The sequence below is a fragment of the Herpailurus yagouaroundi genome, unplaced genomic scaffold, assembly GCF_014898765.1.
Source record: "Herpailurus yagouaroundi ecotype Mexico unplaced genomic scaffold, PumYag 142, whole genome shotgun sequence".
Classification (NCBI taxonomy): Eukaryota; Metazoa; Chordata; class Mammalia; order Carnivora; family Felidae; genus Herpailurus; species Herpailurus yagouaroundi.
This window is the reverse complement of record NW_024412397.1, coordinates 37,641,040-37,659,041: the sequence shown is the minus strand read 5'-3', so window position 1 is coordinate 37,659,041 and position 18,002 is coordinate 37,641,040. Positions and strand designations below refer to the sequence as shown.

Below are 18,002 nucleotides of genomic sequence, written 5' to 3'. Positions count from 1 at the left end.
TAACCTTACACCTTAAAGAGCTGGAAAAAGAACAGTCAGTAAAATCCAAAACCTGCAGAAGACAGAAAATAATAAAGATTAGAGCAGAAATTAATGCTATCAAAACCAAAAATAAAAACCAGAACAGATCAATGAAACCAGAAGTTGGTTCTTTGAAAGAATTAACAAAATTGATACACCACTAGCCAGTTTGATCACAAAGAAAAAGGAAAGGACCCAAATAAATAAAATCAATAATGAAAGAGGAGAGATCACAACCAACACAGCAGAAATAAATACAATAATAAGAGAATATTATGAGCAATTATATGCCAATAAAATGGGCAATCTGGAAGAAATGGACAAATTCCTAGAAACATACACACTACCAAAACTGAAACAGGAAGAAATAGAAAATTTGAACAGACCCATAATCAGTAAAGAAGTAGAATTAGTAATCAAAAATCTCCCAAAAAACAAGAGTCCAGGATCAGTTGGCTTGCCAGGGGAATTCTACCCAACATTTAAGGAAGAGTTAACACCTATTCTCTTGAAGCTGTTCCAAAAATAGAAATGGAAGGAAAACTTCCAAACTCTTTCTATGAAGCCAGCATTACCTTGATTCCAAAACCAGACAAAGACCCCACTAAAAAGGAGAACTATAGACCAATTTCCCTCATGAACATGGATGCAAAAATCCTCAACAAGATATTAGCCAAGTGGATCAAACAGCACATTAAAAAAATTATTCACCACGACCAAGTGGGATTTATACCTGGAATGCAGGGCTAGTTCAATATCCGCAAAACAATCAATGTGATTCATCACATCAATAAAAGAAAGGACAAGAACCATACGATCCTCTCAATAGATGCAAAGAAAGCATTTGACAAAATACAGCATCCTTTCTTGATAAAAACCCTCAAGAAAGTAGGGATAGAACAATCATACCTCGAGATCATAAAAGCCATATATGAAAGACCCAACGCTAATATCATCCTGGGGAAAACTGAGAGATTTCCCCCTAAGGTCAGGAACAAGACAGGGATGTCCACTCTCGCCACTGTTATTCAACATAGTATTGGAAGTCTTAGCCTCTGCAATCAGACAACACAAAGAAATAAAAGGCATCCAAATCGGCCAGGAGGAGGTCAAACTTTCACTCTTTGCAGATGACATGATACTCTATATGGAAAACCCAAAAGATTCCACCCAAAAACTGCTAGAACTGATTCATGAATTCAGCAAAGTTGCAGGATATAAAATCAATGCACAGAAATTGGCTGCATTCTTATTCACCAACAATGAAGCAACAGAAAGAGAAATCAAGGAATCGATCCCATTTACAATTGCACCAAAACTTATAAAATACCTAGGAATAAATCTAACCAAAGAGGTGAAAAACCTATACACTGAAAACTATAGAAAGCATATGAAAGAAATTGAAGACACAAAAAAAATGGAAAAAGATTCCATGCTCCTGGATAGGAAGAACAAATATTGTTAAAATGTTGACACTACCCAAAGCAATCTACATATTCAATGCAATACCTAGCAAAATAACACCAGCATTCTTCACAGAGCTATAACAAATAATCCTAACATTTGTATGGGACCAGAAAAGACCCCAAATAGCCAAACCAATCTTGAAAAAGAAAACCAAAGCAGGAGGCATCACAATCCCAGACTACAAACTGTATTACAAAGCTGTAATCATCAAGACAGTATGGTACTGGCACAAGAACAGACACTCAGATCAATGGAACAGAATAGAGAACCCAGAAATGGACCCACAAACGTATGGCCAACTAATCTTTGACAAAGCAGGAAAGAATATCCAGTGGAATAAAGACAGTCCTTCAGCAAGTGGTGCTGGAAAAACCGGACAGTGACATGCAGAAGAATGAGCCTGGACCACTTTCTTACACCATACACAAAAATAAACTCAAAATGGATGAAAGACCTCAATGTAAGACAGGACGCCATCAAAATCCTCGAGGAGAAAGCAGGCAAAAACCTCTGTGATCTTGGCTGCAGCAACTTCTTACCCAACACGTCTCCAGAGGCAAGGGAAACAAAAGCAAAAATGAACTACTGGGACCTCATCAAAACAAAAAGCTTCTGCAGAGCAAAGGAAACAATCAGCAAAACTAAAAGGCAACCCACAGAATGGGAGAAGATATTTGCAAACGACGTATCAGTTAAAGGGTTAGCATCCAAAATCTATAAAGAACTTATCAAACTCAACACCTAAACAACAAATAATCCAGTGAAGAAATGGGCAAAAGACATGAATAGACACTTCTCCAAAGAAAACATTCAGATGGCCAACCAACACATGAAAAGATGCTCAACACCATTCATAATCAGGGAAATACAAATCAAAACCACAACGAGATACCACCTTACACCTGTCAGAATGGCTAACATTAACAACTCAGGCAACAACAGATGTTGGTGAGCATGTGAAGAAATGGCAACATTTTTACACTGCTGGTGGGAATGCAAATTGGTGCAGCCACTCTGGAAGAGGTTCTTCAAAAAATTAAAAATAGAACTAACCTATGACCCAGCAATTGCACTACTAGGTATTTATCCAAGGGATACAAGTATACTGTTTCGAAGGGACACATGCACCCCAATGTTTATAGCAGCACTATCAACAATAGCCAAACTATGGAAAGAGCCCAAATGTCCAGATGGATGAATGGATAAAGAAGAGGTAGTATATACATACAATGGAGTATTACTCGGCAGTCAAAAAGAATGAAATCTTGCCATTTGCAACTACGTGGCTAGAACTAGAGGGTATTATGCCAAGCGAAATTACTCAGAGAAAAGAGAGATATCATATGACTTCACTAATATGAGGACTTTAAGACACAGAACAGATGAACATAAGGGAAGGGAAGCAAAAAATAAAAATGAAAACAGGGAGGGGGACAAAACATAAGAGACTCTTAAATATGAAGAACAAACAGAGGGTTACTGGAGGGGTTGTGGGATGCGCTAAATGGGTAAGGGGCATTAAGGAATCTACTCCTGAAATCATCGTTGCACTATATGCTATGCTAACTAACTTGGATGTAAATTAAAAAATTAAACAAACTAAAAAAACCAGGTGATGGCTACATGAAGCTCTGATTTTGATGGGGCTTCATAAATTAGAAATATATGCCATAAGCAAGAGGAAGAAACTTATGGGGAAAAGGGCATGTAGGACATATAGACTGTCACCCCTGCTCTAAAGAAAACGTGGCATGGGTTCGGGCACAATGAACACTTGCGGAGTTCTTTGATAAAAAGAACTGAAAATGATACAACTCTAAGTTTACAACTATTTTGTTGGCTTCTACTGAGTACTTTAGATGGTATGTCTTTCTAGAAAGTGAGACTACTTATTTTTTTAATCTGATGACCTCTGAGAACAATTGCTGAAATCAGGTTTTAGTTTTTTCCTTTAGAAAACAAAAGTACATTGTGCAGAAGCATTCTTAGAGAACATAAAATACAAATGACCATTTCATTAAGTGGCATACAATGAAACAAGTCTGTACATCCTTAACACTATTTTAGTAACAAATGAGATTTCTAGGAAAGAGGTTTTAACGTGCCTACCGAATGCTGTCACATCCATATGATGCACTGAATAATGTAACAAAAATAGAAACCAAATCAAAGTTCGGAACTAAAAATGGAACAAGAATATTTTAACCACATGACGCTTAAGACTGGTGCTAATTTTTATAATAAAAATAACTATTTAGAATTTGTAAAATGATAGCAAACAAGCACTTAATAAACCTCCTTACTATATCTAATCTCATTAAAGTATTCAAAGGTAATTATTAAGCTGCCAGAAATATATCTAGTGAATATTGTATTTCAAATATTACTATGACTAAGTAACATCTGAAAAATAAAATCCCATACTTACTGCCCTAGGTTATTTTAACTAGTTGTTTCATTATAGAACTACAAGGATTTTTAGACTAATTTAAATAATATAGAGCTCTTAAAAAATTCACACTGAAAACACTTTATATTTAAAAAGATAGGTTTTCCGCTCGAAAAAATTATGTATAAAAAAGGGGGCTCCTGGGTGGCTCAGTCGGTTAAGCATCCAACTCTTGACTTCGGCTCAGGTCAGATTCTCACGGTTCTGAGCTCGAGCCCCATGTTGGTCTCTGCACTGACAGCTTGGGATTCCCTTTCTCTCTCCCCCAAAAAATTAAAAAAAAAAAAAAACATAAGAAGATAGGTTTTCTGTTTAATATTATTTTCAAGTCATCTGCTTTAAAAGAGATATTTAGCCTTTTAAAAAAAACCCTCCTCTCTGCCATGTTGCAACTGCTAAGAAAAAATTCCACTTTAATCAATTAGTCAATAAACTCAATCCTTGGCAGTTAGCTTTTTATTGGTTCCTGGTGAGGAAAATTATGCCCAACTGGAAAAAGAGCTTTGTGCTGTTGACACAAAATTTCACAATTGTAACCGTTCTGTCCATCAACGGATATAAAAGCAACAAACCAAAGATCAAGGAAGTAGGTATTTCTTCATCAAGCTTGCCAGGAGGAGGAGAGACTAGCAATTCAAACAGGGAGAATGTTAAGCACAAATAATGACATTTGCCTCAGGCTAGAGTATCTAGAGTTAGGAGCTAGGAGCTGGATAGGAAAAGGAAGTAGGCATGAACCTCACCTGAGTTCTTGCACTGCTCCACATCAGCTCAAAAAGCAGCATGAAACAGTTTAATTTCCCTCCATTAGGCACATTCCAGCTGCAGTCTGTAACTGCGGAACCAATTCCCACCTGAGGGGAATTATAACTGAATCATACAAAGAGATCTTAAGAAGAGTTCCAACAGCATCAGTAGCACTCTGCTATTAACTTGATCTCCTAAAAGTACTACAAGATTTTATAACTTAAAAGCAAGAGCTGGGAAAAGGAGACAATAAATACTAATGTATTAATGCACAATTTAAACCTCTTAAAATCTCTCATTAAACTTGTGTTTCCATAAGTAAAATCAAAATTTCTTTCCTGAATAGGACGAAAAACTTCACTTGTACTGAATTTTTCTAGGATATCAGAATAAGCTAATGACTCTAACAATTTCACTTAACTTCAAAATTTCAGTTTTAGGAGCTCCTGGGAGGCTCACTTGGTTAAGTATCCAACTTCAGCTCAGGTCATGATCTCAGTTTGTGGGTTTGAGTGTCGCATCAGGCTCTGTGCTGACAGCTCAGAGCCTGGAGCCTACCTTTCACATTTGAATTCCATGCATCATGATAAAGTACAGAACTGGATTTTAAAAATATTTATTTTGAGAGAGAGAGTGGGGGAGGGGCCGAGAAGGAGACCCAGAATCCGTAGCAGGCTTAAGTTGTCACTGTATTTCATTCCCACTAGGTTGTAAACTTTGAGAGCAGACATGTAGTTGAATAACCTCTCTGGATCTCGAAAGATTAGACACCATGCCAGTAGGTATTCATTAAATATTATCTAGAATACCCTTATCAATAGTTCATTCTAACTCCACTTTGTCGGTGTGAATATAAGTAACTCCTCTGAAAACAACAAATGGAAAAAAAAACAACAACAAATGGAAATCAAAGCAGGAACTTGCACAGGAATTTGTACACCCATGTTCATTAGCAGTATTGTTCACAATAGTCAAAATGTGGAAGCAATCCAAGTGTCCGTTGACAGACAAATTGATATACATAATGTGGCACATTCATATAATGGAATACTATTCAGCCTTACAAAGGAAGGAATTTAATTCTGACACAGGCTACATGGATGAACCTAGAGGACACAATGCTGAGTGAAATACGCCGGTCACAAAAGGTCAAATATTTTTAATTCCACATATATGAGGTACCCAGAGAAGTCAAATTCACAGAGACAGAAAGTAGAACAGTGGTTGCCAGGGACTGGAGGGATAGGGAGTTATTGTTTAATGGGCAGAGTTTCACTTGGAGAAGACGAAAAAGTTCTAAAGATTAATGGTGGTGATGGCTGCACAACAGTGTTAATCATCAATGTACTTAATGCAAAGTACACTTAAAACTGGTAAATTTTTTGTTACGTGTTTTTTACCTCCATAAAAAACAAAACAAAAAAACTCCCTGGATTTACCATCTTTTTACAAGCCCACTCCAGTAGTGCTTTTAACTAAAATGTTGGTTTTTAACTTGCATAATGTCATAATTTCACTATAGCTTGACACGTTATGCAAAACATGGATTTGGTGATCATGGAGCTGCTACACAACCTATCAGTGTTTCAGGCATCATCATGTAGTGGTTAAGAAGCACAGGCTCACTGGGGCGCCGGGGTGGCTCGGTTGAGCAACAGACTTCAGCTCAGGTCATGATCTCACAACTCGTGAGTTTGAGCCCTGCATCAGGCTCTGCACTGATAGCTCAGAGCCTGGAGCCTGCTTCGGATTCTGGGTCTCCCTCTCTCTCTGCCCCTCCCCCACCCATGCTCTGCCCCCCCCTCTGTCAAAAATAAACATTAAAAATAAATAAATAAATAAATAAAACACAGGGCTCAGAGCCAATCTGGGAGCTGGATGTGAGTCCCAGCTTCACCATTTGACCTGTTCAGGGGCACACAGAATGGACAGTGTCTTAGTTTCCTCATTTGTAGAAGTGGAATGAATAATCAGAGTAAAGGACATATGAAGTGCTTACAGTAGTTCCGGATGCATATTAAGTACCATACATGTGAACGAACATTATAATAGATCATAGACTACCATTTGCTTCAAAGGGCGTTGTTTCTCAAAGTGCAATCTACGAATGACACGCATCAATCAAAATCACCTGGGCACCTTGCTTAAAATGCAGACTTCTGAACCAGCATCTTTGGATATAGGTTCCACTGTCTAAAACGTCCCACTGCAAAGGTGGAAAACTGGAGTGGGGATGGGAAGCACCTGGATTCAGATAAAGTGACCAGAGGGCCTTCTAGGAATGGAGAACCAGGGACAGTGGTCAGAGGACAACATTTCCCAAACTTTCTAGATGCTAAGAATCACAGAAAAATCTGACTTAGTAGATATGTGCCCTTTATGAAAATGTCCCAAGTGAGTCTTATCACGGAAGTTTGGCAAATGCTGCCCTAGATATTCCCACAGATTTTTAGCATATCCCAATCTGCTTTAAATGCAATATGTGGTGAAGGCCTGTGCTCCAGAAGTTCAAAGTACCAAATGAATCCGTTCACTCCAAACCACTTCAGCATTACTGGGCAGTAGAGGAGGTGATCTTGTTCTCTCCCCATAAGGAACTTACTATAGGATGAGCTGTAAAGCCCTTACTTTATTATCGTATTACCTGGAATTACAAATTGTGAAGTAAGTCATGGACTTCAAAGTTGGTCTCGAGTACTGGTTGTCAAAACGTGTGGTCCCTAAACTCAGTGGCATCAGCATCAAATTGTTAAAAATATAAACCAGCAGGCCTTATCCCAGAAGCTCAGGGAGTGGGGCCCAGCAATCTGTAGTTTAACCGCCCTCCAGGTGATTCTGATGTTCGCTCGAGTTTGGGAAGCACAGGCCATGCAAAAGGGATCTCCTTCAGCGGTTTCTCGGCCAGAAAGTCACGGAATACTTCCAATCCCTTGCTTCCTTCCCAGTCCATTAATCTCTCCCCTCCCACGTCACATTCAATCAATCAGATTCATAGAAATTATCTACACGTTTCAAAAACAACATAAAACTTTATTAAGAACATCTTATATTGTCATCAGATACAGCCAAAGAAAAAGGGGTAAACAGGGAAACTTCATCTTCCCATGTGCTACCGCCGCCTCAGAACAGACTCACGTGCGGATGGCTAGAAGTACAGATGGCAACAAATGCTCTGTATAAATAAATTCAGTGTGTAACACAATGCTCCCTTTCTATACAGAGAAGAACTGGGTTTACACTTTAAAAAGCTTCGATATAGTGCAACAACTATGAAACAAGACTACATCTTTAGGAGCTATTTCTTAATAGAATACAAAGCAGTTTTGTAGCTTTATGTTATTTCATATAATACAAATTTGTAGAATGTAAAATTCAGAAAGGGCATTCTAACTTTCCCAATTAATTTGTACTTTGAAGTTTTTTCTTTCTAAAGATTTCTCAGAACCAGTTCAATGACTACACTTTAATAGATGAGCTGCTCATCTACCGTGACAACTGACAACCTAGTTTTGTTCTTTTAATTTTGCAAATCAAGACAACCAGGTCATCCCAGCGTTTGCTGATTCTGAAGGAATTCTTATAGAAAAACCCTGATTCAGAGTGCATGTGAGAAGAGGTACCAAAATAGCTGCATCTGGACTGGTTTTCCTAGAGGGGGAGGGTGGCCTTTGAGCACAGCTGATTTTTCTCAGACTCCCGGGTTCCCCCATGTGGTTCTTTTACTTACTGTAGTGATGGAAGGAGCGGAGGGAACTCCAGGGAATCTGTTCAAATGGCCACTCCAGACAGCTCTCTGCACTGTTTGTGGAGAAAAGAGTGATGGTATCCATTCAAACCACAGTACCACTGCGGCAAGTGTGGGGACATGCTTCTCTCTTGAGGGGCCGGGCCAAACTGCACTCAAAGATGCATGATTTGCCTCATGTTCATACACAGTGGAGAAAACACTCATGATTTCGAATGTGGTATTATAGTACCCCCATCTAACCCCATTTGTTGAGAAAATGTAAGTCTACCTTTTAGAAAAGAAGACCATTCACTGCTAAGGCTTACCATGTTAACATAAGGCTGAAAAGACAACTTCTAAACCAGACCGTATCATTTGTGTTTACAGTTAGTGAGTTAACCAACAGCTTAAAGGTTTGTGGAGGACTGGTCAAAGGGTGCGACTGGGGGCAGGATTCAGGTTGAGTACTATCACTTATCACAAATCGCATCGAGCTCTTTAAAAAAATAATGCCTTTTTATCATAAATATTTAGAACAGATACTGGCATTAAAATCAGTATCTAAGTCAGAAGTCTGTCTTAAATGGTGAAAATATTCCAACAAACTTCGAATAATTCAAATCTTCCCAGGAGTACATAGTTTATAAATTAGTTTTAAATGGAAAAAAATATATTTTGAATGGATAAACCACCACTTTAACAGATCATAAATAAGGTGAAGACATTGAAAATAAATTAATATACAAGTTTTTGCTTTCACTTTAACAAGAAAAACTAACTTACATGGTATACTTTTAGAACAGGTATAACTAGGTTTTTATAATTGTGCATTTGTTACCCCACCACCCCCATGCTGAATCTTCTTTTTATATAATCTACACCTAGGGACAGAGGTACACAAAACAGACAGATACCACAATGTGTGAATCTGGCTGCTGCACACCATTTCCTTAGTTAGAGTGATGTTACAAATGCTGATCAGGATCTATTAGTAATTGTCAACCACATTACAAGTTAAGTACATTCATGGTTAAGTGGATTAGGTTCCCTGGTGACCTTTGTGTGGTAGTGTTTATAGGGAACCTAACTACTACTATTCTTTCTGTGAGAAAATGTGCCCAGAATCCCAAAAGTTGACTAAAAGACTTTGGAATATAAGCCATATATGGATGGGGACTACTAGTATGTGTCTATGTTCTGGAGAGAGGCCAAACTGTTAAAAGCACTGTTTCCAGAACTTTTGGCTACTGAAAATAAATATTTGCCTTCTTCACATAGAAATTCATTTTAACTATAATTTCTAATATTGAGAAAAAAAGAGTGAAGCCATTCAGACTAGAGAGACATAATTGGCTTGGGGGATTTAAAAGATGTTTTATTGACTATCTAATTTGAATCTGCTTACAAGGAAAAGCAAAATGTCTAATATGTAATGAATAAAAAAAAATGTTTATCCTAAGTCATTATTGAGTACAAATCCACAGCTTAACAATGTGATTTTAAAAAGAAAGCAGGAGAGCATGCAACTGCTCTAACACACAGGGTTAGAAATAAAAGGTAAAAGTACATTTGTTTTGGTAATTCTAAATATACAAATATAATATTTGCCAGATCTACCCTGTAGTGTAGCACTGCTTAATTTCCAAATATACAGTCATTCAAAAACCTTAAGGAAACATTAAAAATGTTCCAGGCTATTTTACTGAACTTTAAGGAATATTGTGTTGAGATATTAGAGCTAAAAATACTACTGTTTTTAAAGTTAAATGGCTAAGCGAATAATAAAAGTATTTTACGGTTCTTTTAATCCCATAGACGGCTTTATGTTAAAGGGATCAATTATGTTAAAAGGAGACTGATCTGAAAATAGCAATCAGTTCCAGAATCAAAGTTGTCGTCTCGGTAGAAGGTCAAATTTTACAACATTTCCAAAGCATTTTCGTATTAACCTACTCAAATAATTCTAAATAGTTTAATCAAGGGGGTCCCTATTTAATACTCCTTTTATTCTACACTGGCAGCTGGAATGGAACCCCTACAGTACTATTGTGGAAAAGTTCTCTAAGCTTTGATCTGACCCTCAGTTTAGTGTTCAATTCCTGACCTCTGAGGAATAAGGAATCAAGGCATTAAGAGGCACAGAACTGCTATTTTGGTCAGGGAGAAGGGTGGAGTTTAAGTTGGAACATTTAGTCCCTTCTACAATCAAGTCCTAACTATACCATAATAAAGTCTCTACCAACTCCTGATTAGTTCTCACCCTTAGGAATTACATACTATACAGTGATTATAGATATTGAAGAAAAAAAAGGAAAAACACTTGAAAATACATGAAGAAATAGAAACATGGAATTTCTCACAAGGCCCTGGATCAAAAAAATTTACAAAAAGATCTTTTGAAAATAATCACTATTTGTGAGCTTATTAATACACAGAGATCATCACTTTTTTAAACTAAGTCATGTTAACTTACCAATAAAATAGTAAACAAACCAACATTTTAAACAATTTTATAAATTACTTGTCACTTCTTTTGTTAGTCATTCTCTCAACCATATACAAAAATAACGCTACAGGACTGTCCACCTAACCTGTCTCCATCTCTTGCAAAGTCCTGGGCCCTGGAAAGAGACTGGTCATCAGTCTTCACTGTAGATGTCCCCTGCAAAGGGCAGGTGCATGTGGCTTCCAGTCACGTTGGGTAATCGGGATAAGTCTGGCAGGCTCTGGATCCGGGACCTGAGTTCTTTGCGCACCAGGGAAACTCTGGCTAACTTGCGCTTGTATTCCTATAACATCAAACCACTTTCATTAGCATTCTGGGAGTTGAGAGAAGAGCTATCTAGCTAATGGTCTGCATAAAATCTGGTATTACACTCAGTTAATGCTAAAAAAAAAAAAAAAAAGATAATTACCAAGTTAGCATTAAGATCAAAGGGCGGGCTTTGGAAATATACTAGTAGATAAACTCTATTATTATGAAAAACCATCATCTTAAACAGTTGTCACACACCTGTGAAAAGAATATTACCATGTCAATATAGTTAACCTCAACATGTAAGATCTTCACGTGTCCCTGAGCTTGGATAAGAAAAACCACATACCTGTTTTCACAAACCTAAACTGAAATTTAGCACTGTTTTCAATTGTGAATGCTAGCAACAAATCACAGTATTATCAGTAACTGTGAATTTGTCTTCAATGGAAACAAGCTGCTATGATATTACATTACAGTTTTTTAAAGCTATCTTGAGCTGCTGACATTTATCATGACTTTGAAATTATGGTAATTCTCAGACCAAACATTAAATCTTATTTAATGTGTCAATAAAGAAGCATATATTATTGTACAAATATTACGTCAATAACTATACTTTAATATAACTTGTTTCCTTTGTAATGCTAAGCAATTTATTTTCTACATTAAAATACTGAACTTGAGGTGCACCTGCTCACTCAGTTGAGCATTCGACTTCGGCTGAGGTCATGATCTCATGGTGCATGGGTTTGAGCCCTGCATTGGGCTCTCTGCTGACGCCTCAGAGCCTGGAGCCTGCTTCGGATTCTGTGTCTCCCTCTCTCTCTGCCCCTCCCCAACTTGCGCTCTGTCTCTCTCAAAAATGAATAAATGTTAAAACAAATTTTGTTTTAAATATTAAACTTGAGAAGGGCCCAAAGCTTCACCAGACCACTAAAAGTTCCAGTGGTCCCCTAAAAGGTTAGGAAACCTTGCAAACAGTGGCCTAAAGACTCAGAAACTGGAAACCAATCAAGATCATGTTTGGTTTTGAGGGAAACAGTCCACTGTCTCTACTGGCAATATTTCCTTTTAATGGAAGTTTCCAGACTTCCACATGGAGAGACAGGATCCTTCTATACTCCATTACCTAGTAGAGGTGGGACAGGAAGGAGGTAATCTAGAATATGGGTATTCTTCCTTCCAGAAAAAACTAGAACATCCTCCTTCTAACCAAGGCTGATCTCACAAACAAGACAGAACAGGTGAGTGATAAGCTTTCATTCTGGGAAGAAGAATGATCCACAAAGAGCTCTTCTTTAGTGTTCCTCAGCTCTATACATCAGAATCAGCTAAGAAATTCTTGAAGAAACAAATTTTTCAGGAGAAGCTCAGTCCTCCTACATATCAATTAAATGAGGATAATTTTTAGAAGTGGGTCCAGAGTTCATGGATTTTACACAAGTTCCCTAAAGGATGCTAATACACAGAGTTATGAGCCACTTTTTTAGTTTTTCTGCCTAAAATGAAATCAACTAGTGGGGTTTCTTTGAATGACTGAACCTCCTCCGTTAAAGAATAACCACACGAGGGGCACCTGGGTGGCTCAGCTGGTTAAGTGTCTAACTTCAGCTCAGGTCATGATCTCATGGTTCATGGATTCATGCACCACATCAGGCTCTGTGCTGACAGCTCCGAGCCTGGAGCCTGCTTCAGATTCTGTGTCTCCCTCTCTCTCTGTCCCTCCCCCACTCATGCTCTGTTTCTCTCTGTCTCAAAAATAAATAAACATAAAAAAATTAAAAAAAAAAAAACCCATGTGGGGAAAGGGATTTGTTAGACTTACTGAAACTCCACTGTTCTAAAGGAAGGAGGAAAAGAGACCTTGGAAGCATGGGGGACTGGGCACAGTGGCAGGCAAAGCAGGTAAAGCTGAAGGCTGGAAAAGTTCAAGCATAGCTTCGGGCACCTAAGAGAGGTGTCAATTCTTGCCATGTCTACCTGTCCCTGCAATTCTAATTTATCATGAAGATCAAGATGGAGTAAAAGAGAGTTTAATAGAAATCTGTAATCTCAAGGTATGATTTTCTTCTTCCCCATCCCCTTCACCAGTGATACACACTGGAACACCAAGTAAGTTTTAGCACAGCAGCTCAGAGTGGCATACGAAAGATTCACATTCCAGAGGCCTACTTCTCAGTAGGCTCTCATAACACAAGTCCACATTTAGCACGTTTCTTCCTCAAAACACACCGGTATGGGGACAAACACTTGTCTCCATCTGTCTCACTGTTCTTAGCTGAATCACTCTTGAATACATAATACATAAAGCACTCTGGGGTCAGCATGACACATTTAGATGTTGTTCAAACATGCTCAAAAGCAATCATTCTCTGCTAGCGACTTGAGAAATGTCATATGTGCTGTTAGTGGTCATTACTGCTCAGCCTAATTTTTAGTTTCTAGCATCCAGATAGGTTGTTCTTCAACTAAGATTTCATTCAAATGATACTGGCAACTAAAAGCCTTCAGCTTTTTTGGTATATACTGCAAACAAAATATTGGTAAATATAAACAAAAGCTACCATTTATTGAATGTCCATTATATGCCAGGCATTAAAATATGAACTCATTTAATCCTCTCAATAATCCCATGAGAAAAGTTATTATCCTTCATCAGCATGTGAAGCCATACTTTCCCAAAGCTTTCTGCTACTGTCACAGGCAGGATCTCCTACCCAGAAGATTTAAGGAACTGTGTCAAGCTGTCTGATGTGAGTCTGAAGAAGAAACTGGATTTCACCTTGTAACTACTCGATTACATGAACCAGGCCATAGTCCTAAAAGTTTTAAATTGCTAGACGAGGTGGTCTAGAAAGAGGCTCTAAGATTTCACAGGTTGGTTTCATATGGCAACAATGCTTTCACCAGGATGTGTGTATTACTTTGATTCTGAGGTACAATAACGTCAGTACTTCTCTCAGATTAGAATCTTCACAGCACCATGAATGTACTCCCCTCTTTCATGGCACGGCAGTCCTGCCATATGGCAAGTGTATATTTACTGAGTACTGGAGATACAGCATTAAGCAAAACAGATGAGGTGTCCTGCCTCCACAAAACTAACCGATCAGGAGGAAGGAGACATAAAACATAATCTCAAGTATAAATACAATGAAGAAAATAAAGTTGGGCAAAAGGAGAATATGATGGAGCAATACTGGGGAGGGTTAAGAGAGGATTAAAGATTGACAGTGTTAGCTTTCAGAGCCACTGACCTAGAGGAGGCTGACTTCCAGCATGATACAGCCAGGAGCTCAAAGGCCCCACTCCTTGGTGAGAACTATTTTTTTTTTTATCTTTAAATTTATTTTTAACATTTATTCATTATTGAGAGACAGAGCATGAGCATGGGAGGGGCAGAGAGAGGAGGAGACACAGAATCGGAAGCAGGCTCCAGGATCTGAGCTGTCAGCACAGAGTCTGACGCGGGGCTCGAACTCACAAACCGCAAGATCATGACCTGAGCCAAAGTCGGACGCTTAACCGACTGAGCCACCCAGGGGCCCCAGGTGAGAACTATTTTTAAAAACCCTACTGGCCATTTCAAGCCTTTGGAAATTATCCTAAAGAAAAAGGACCTATGAAGAAACATCTATTCCAGAAAATCCATTAAGAAAGGCAAGCGTCTGTGGTATGTAAACCAAGATATTCCGTCCCTCCCTACTCCCAGCTCAGTAAGGCAGAGTCCCCTGAGACTGCCGCAGCTGAGAACCCAAGGATCACTCCCGGCAGACAGACTTTCCTCCTGAGAAGGCTAGGCCATTAGCATGTAATCCTCCCCAAGCTACCTGTTGCTTACACTGTCTGCCTCAGGATAGTTTAGAAGGCATGGGGCTCGGTTCTACTCAGCCCCCACTGGTGATAAAAAGACTCTACCTTGGATGTGGCAAGCTGAGAATGCTGGGGCACTCACAACCCTTGCCCCCGACTCAGGAGGTAATGTTCTAACCCAAAGGGAAAAGCTAAGATGAACACAGGCTGCCACCCACCTCTCATTTTCACTAAGAGCTCAGCTCCTACAGCAGGGGTAACCCTAAAGAAAAGTTTACTATGGTCCCCACCCCTAGTTACAGACCCCTGACACAAAAGATTTTTGCCTGACAGAAGAAACAGGCAATAAAACAGAACCTAATCTCTTCACAAAGGAACTGATTTTAGTTACAACAAAGCAAGAAGTTATTCAAGCCTAAGGGTACCGCCAAGAACAGTGGAAGCTACGGTGAAAGGCAATTAGGAGATTCATTCATAACAGGGGCTAAACTGAAGACCAACTAGTTTGCAGGACAGAAACGCAGTAAGACAGTTGGAAGGTGCCGTCCTGGTGTCAGATATCTAACACTGGCCTCAGAAAGAAAATCAGTTATCTCGAAGAGGTAACTGAACCCCCATGTTCACTGCAGCATTATTTACAACAGCCAAAATATGGAAACAACTAAGTTTCTATCAACAGATGAAGGGATAAAGATGATGTGGCGAATACACACACACACACACACACACACACACACACACACACACACACACACACACAGTGGAATACTATTCAGCCATAAGAAAAAAGGTAATTCTGGTATTTGCAACATGGACAAACCTAGAAGACATTATGTTAAGTGAAATTAGCCAGACAGAGGAGCATCTGGGTGGCTTAGTCAGTTAAGCATCCAACTTTTTTGGCTCAGGTCATGATCTCGTGGTTCGTGGATTCAAGCCCTGGATTGGGCTCTGTGCTGACCACTCAGAGCCTGGAGCCTGTTTTGGATTCTGTGTCTCCCTCTCTCTCTGCCCTTCCCCCACTTGCACTCTCTCTCAAAAATAAACATTAAATTTTTTTTAAAAAAACTAGCCAGAGAAAGATACATATTGTATCATTTATATGTGGAATCTTAAAAACAAACAAACAAAAAAACCCAAAAAACAAAGGTGAACTCATAGAAACTGAGTAGAATGGTGGTTACCAAGAGCTGGGATGGCAGGGGGAAATGTTGACTACAGTTAATAATAGGCTGTGTACTTGAAATTTGCTGAGAGATCTTAAGTGTTCTCACCACATATACACAAAACTATGTGAGATGATGGATATTAATTACCCCAATTATGGTAATCAGTTCAACAAAGTACACATACATCAAATCATCACATTGTACAGTTTAAATATATAAAATTTTATGTCTGTTTTATCTCAATAAAGCTGGGAAAAAAGAAAGCTCTTCTTATTACATTAGTAAACCACCCACAGCCCCCTCCCGAATAAAAAAAAACTAAAAAAGACCCACAAAAACCCCTAAGCATTGAAAGAGAAAACATACCTGTGGGCCCAGGGGCACACCTGTACTGTATCAGGTAAAGACAGGCGTGTGGAAGCCTAACCTGACAAGTAAACCAATAGGTAAAGGCTGGTTTATCAATTATTTTATCAGTTTATAATACTGGTTTATCAGTTATTTTCAGAACCTTCTCATCCTTTTCTAACTAAACCTGCATTTTGCAAAAACAGCTTTCAAAAAATTTATTTTGTGTTAGGGTGCCTGGGTGACCTTTTGGATCAGGTCAAGATTTCACAGTTTGTGAGTTCAAGCCCCAAGTAGGGCTTTGTGCTGGCAGTGTGGAGCCTGCTTGGGATTCCCTCCCTCTCCCTCTCCCTCTCTCCCTCTCCTTCTCTCTCTCTCTCCCTCCCCTGCTCATATTCTCTCTCTCTCTCTCTCTCTCTCTCTCTCTCAAAATAAACATTTTTAAAAAATCTATCTTGTGTATAAACTTTTTTTCCTAAAATAACTTAATTGTGTCCAGCACCAAAGGGAGGAACCCGAATTTTAAGATTTAAGATAAAAAATTTTGGGGCGCCTGGGTGGCTCAGTCGGTTGAGCACCGACTTCGGCTCAGGTCACGATCTCACAGTCCGTGAGTTCGAGCCCAGCATTGGGCCCCTGTGCTGACAGCTCAGAGCCCGGAGCCTGTTTCAGATTCTGTGTCTCCCTCTCTCTGACCCTCCCCCGTTCATGCTCTGTCTCTGTCTCAAAAATAAATAAACGTTAAAAAAAAAAAAAATTTCCCCAGAGCAAAACCATTAAGAAATTAAGTTCTCTCCTTTAGCAATAAATAATGAGCTGATATATACGGCTTTTACTGCAAATGTATAGTATTCTGGCTATTCTGTGGGTATGAAAAACTTGTGATGCAAATCAAAACCACAATGATACCACTTCACAACTACAATTATGGCAATAATCAAAAAAGATTTGACAATAACAAGTGCTGATAAACATCTGGAAGAAATGGAACCCTCACACAGTGCTGATGGAAATGTAAAATGGTCTGGTAGTTCCTAAAAAATCAGGGTTACCATATAACCCGGCAATTCTACTCCTAGGAATATACAAGAAGAGAAATGAAAATGTATGCCCACACAAAAATTTTAACATGAATGTTCATAGTTCACAATAGCTAAAAAGTAGGGGGAAAAAATCCAAATATCCCTCAATTGATAAGAGAAACAAAATATGATATAGTCCTACCATGTAATATTATTTGGCCATAAAAAGACACAAAGTACTGACATATGTTACAACATGAAAGACCCTTGAAAACATGCTAAATTAAAGAAGCCAGTTAAACAGATCATATACTGTATGGTTCTATTTATATGAAATCTCCAGAACAGCCCAATTTATGGAGACAGCAAACCCGAGTTTGCTTAGGTTTGGGGTGGGATGAAGTGAAAATGGATAAGAGGTTTCCTTTATGGTAGACAAAAATGATCTAAAGCTATACAATGTAGTGATGGCTATGAAATC

The 18,002-nt window shown here is 38.7% G+C and overlaps 1 protein-coding gene across 2 annotated transcripts in view; it reads right to left on the bottom strand.

Moving 5' to 3' along the window:
- Window positions 1-7,689: 7,689 nt before the first annotated feature.
- Window positions 7,690-18,002, bottom strand: part of RPRD1A (regulation of nuclear pre-mRNA domain containing 1A) — a 68,627-nt gene continuing 58,314 nt past the window's right edge. Inside the window, exons 7-8 of one of the 2 annotated variants that reach the window (XM_040479054.1) lie at window positions 11,003-11,200; window positions 7,690-8,482 (exon numbers count right to left, since the gene is read on the bottom strand). In XM_040479054.1, coding sequence (XP_040334988.1) covers window positions 11,051-11,200 — 150 coding nt within the window. In that variant the 3' untranslated portion in view covers window positions 7,690-8,482; window positions 11,003-11,050. Of the gene's footprint in view, window positions 11,201-18,002 lie in introns of both variants that reach the window. The other variant, XM_040479053.1, reaches the window with a different exon arrangement.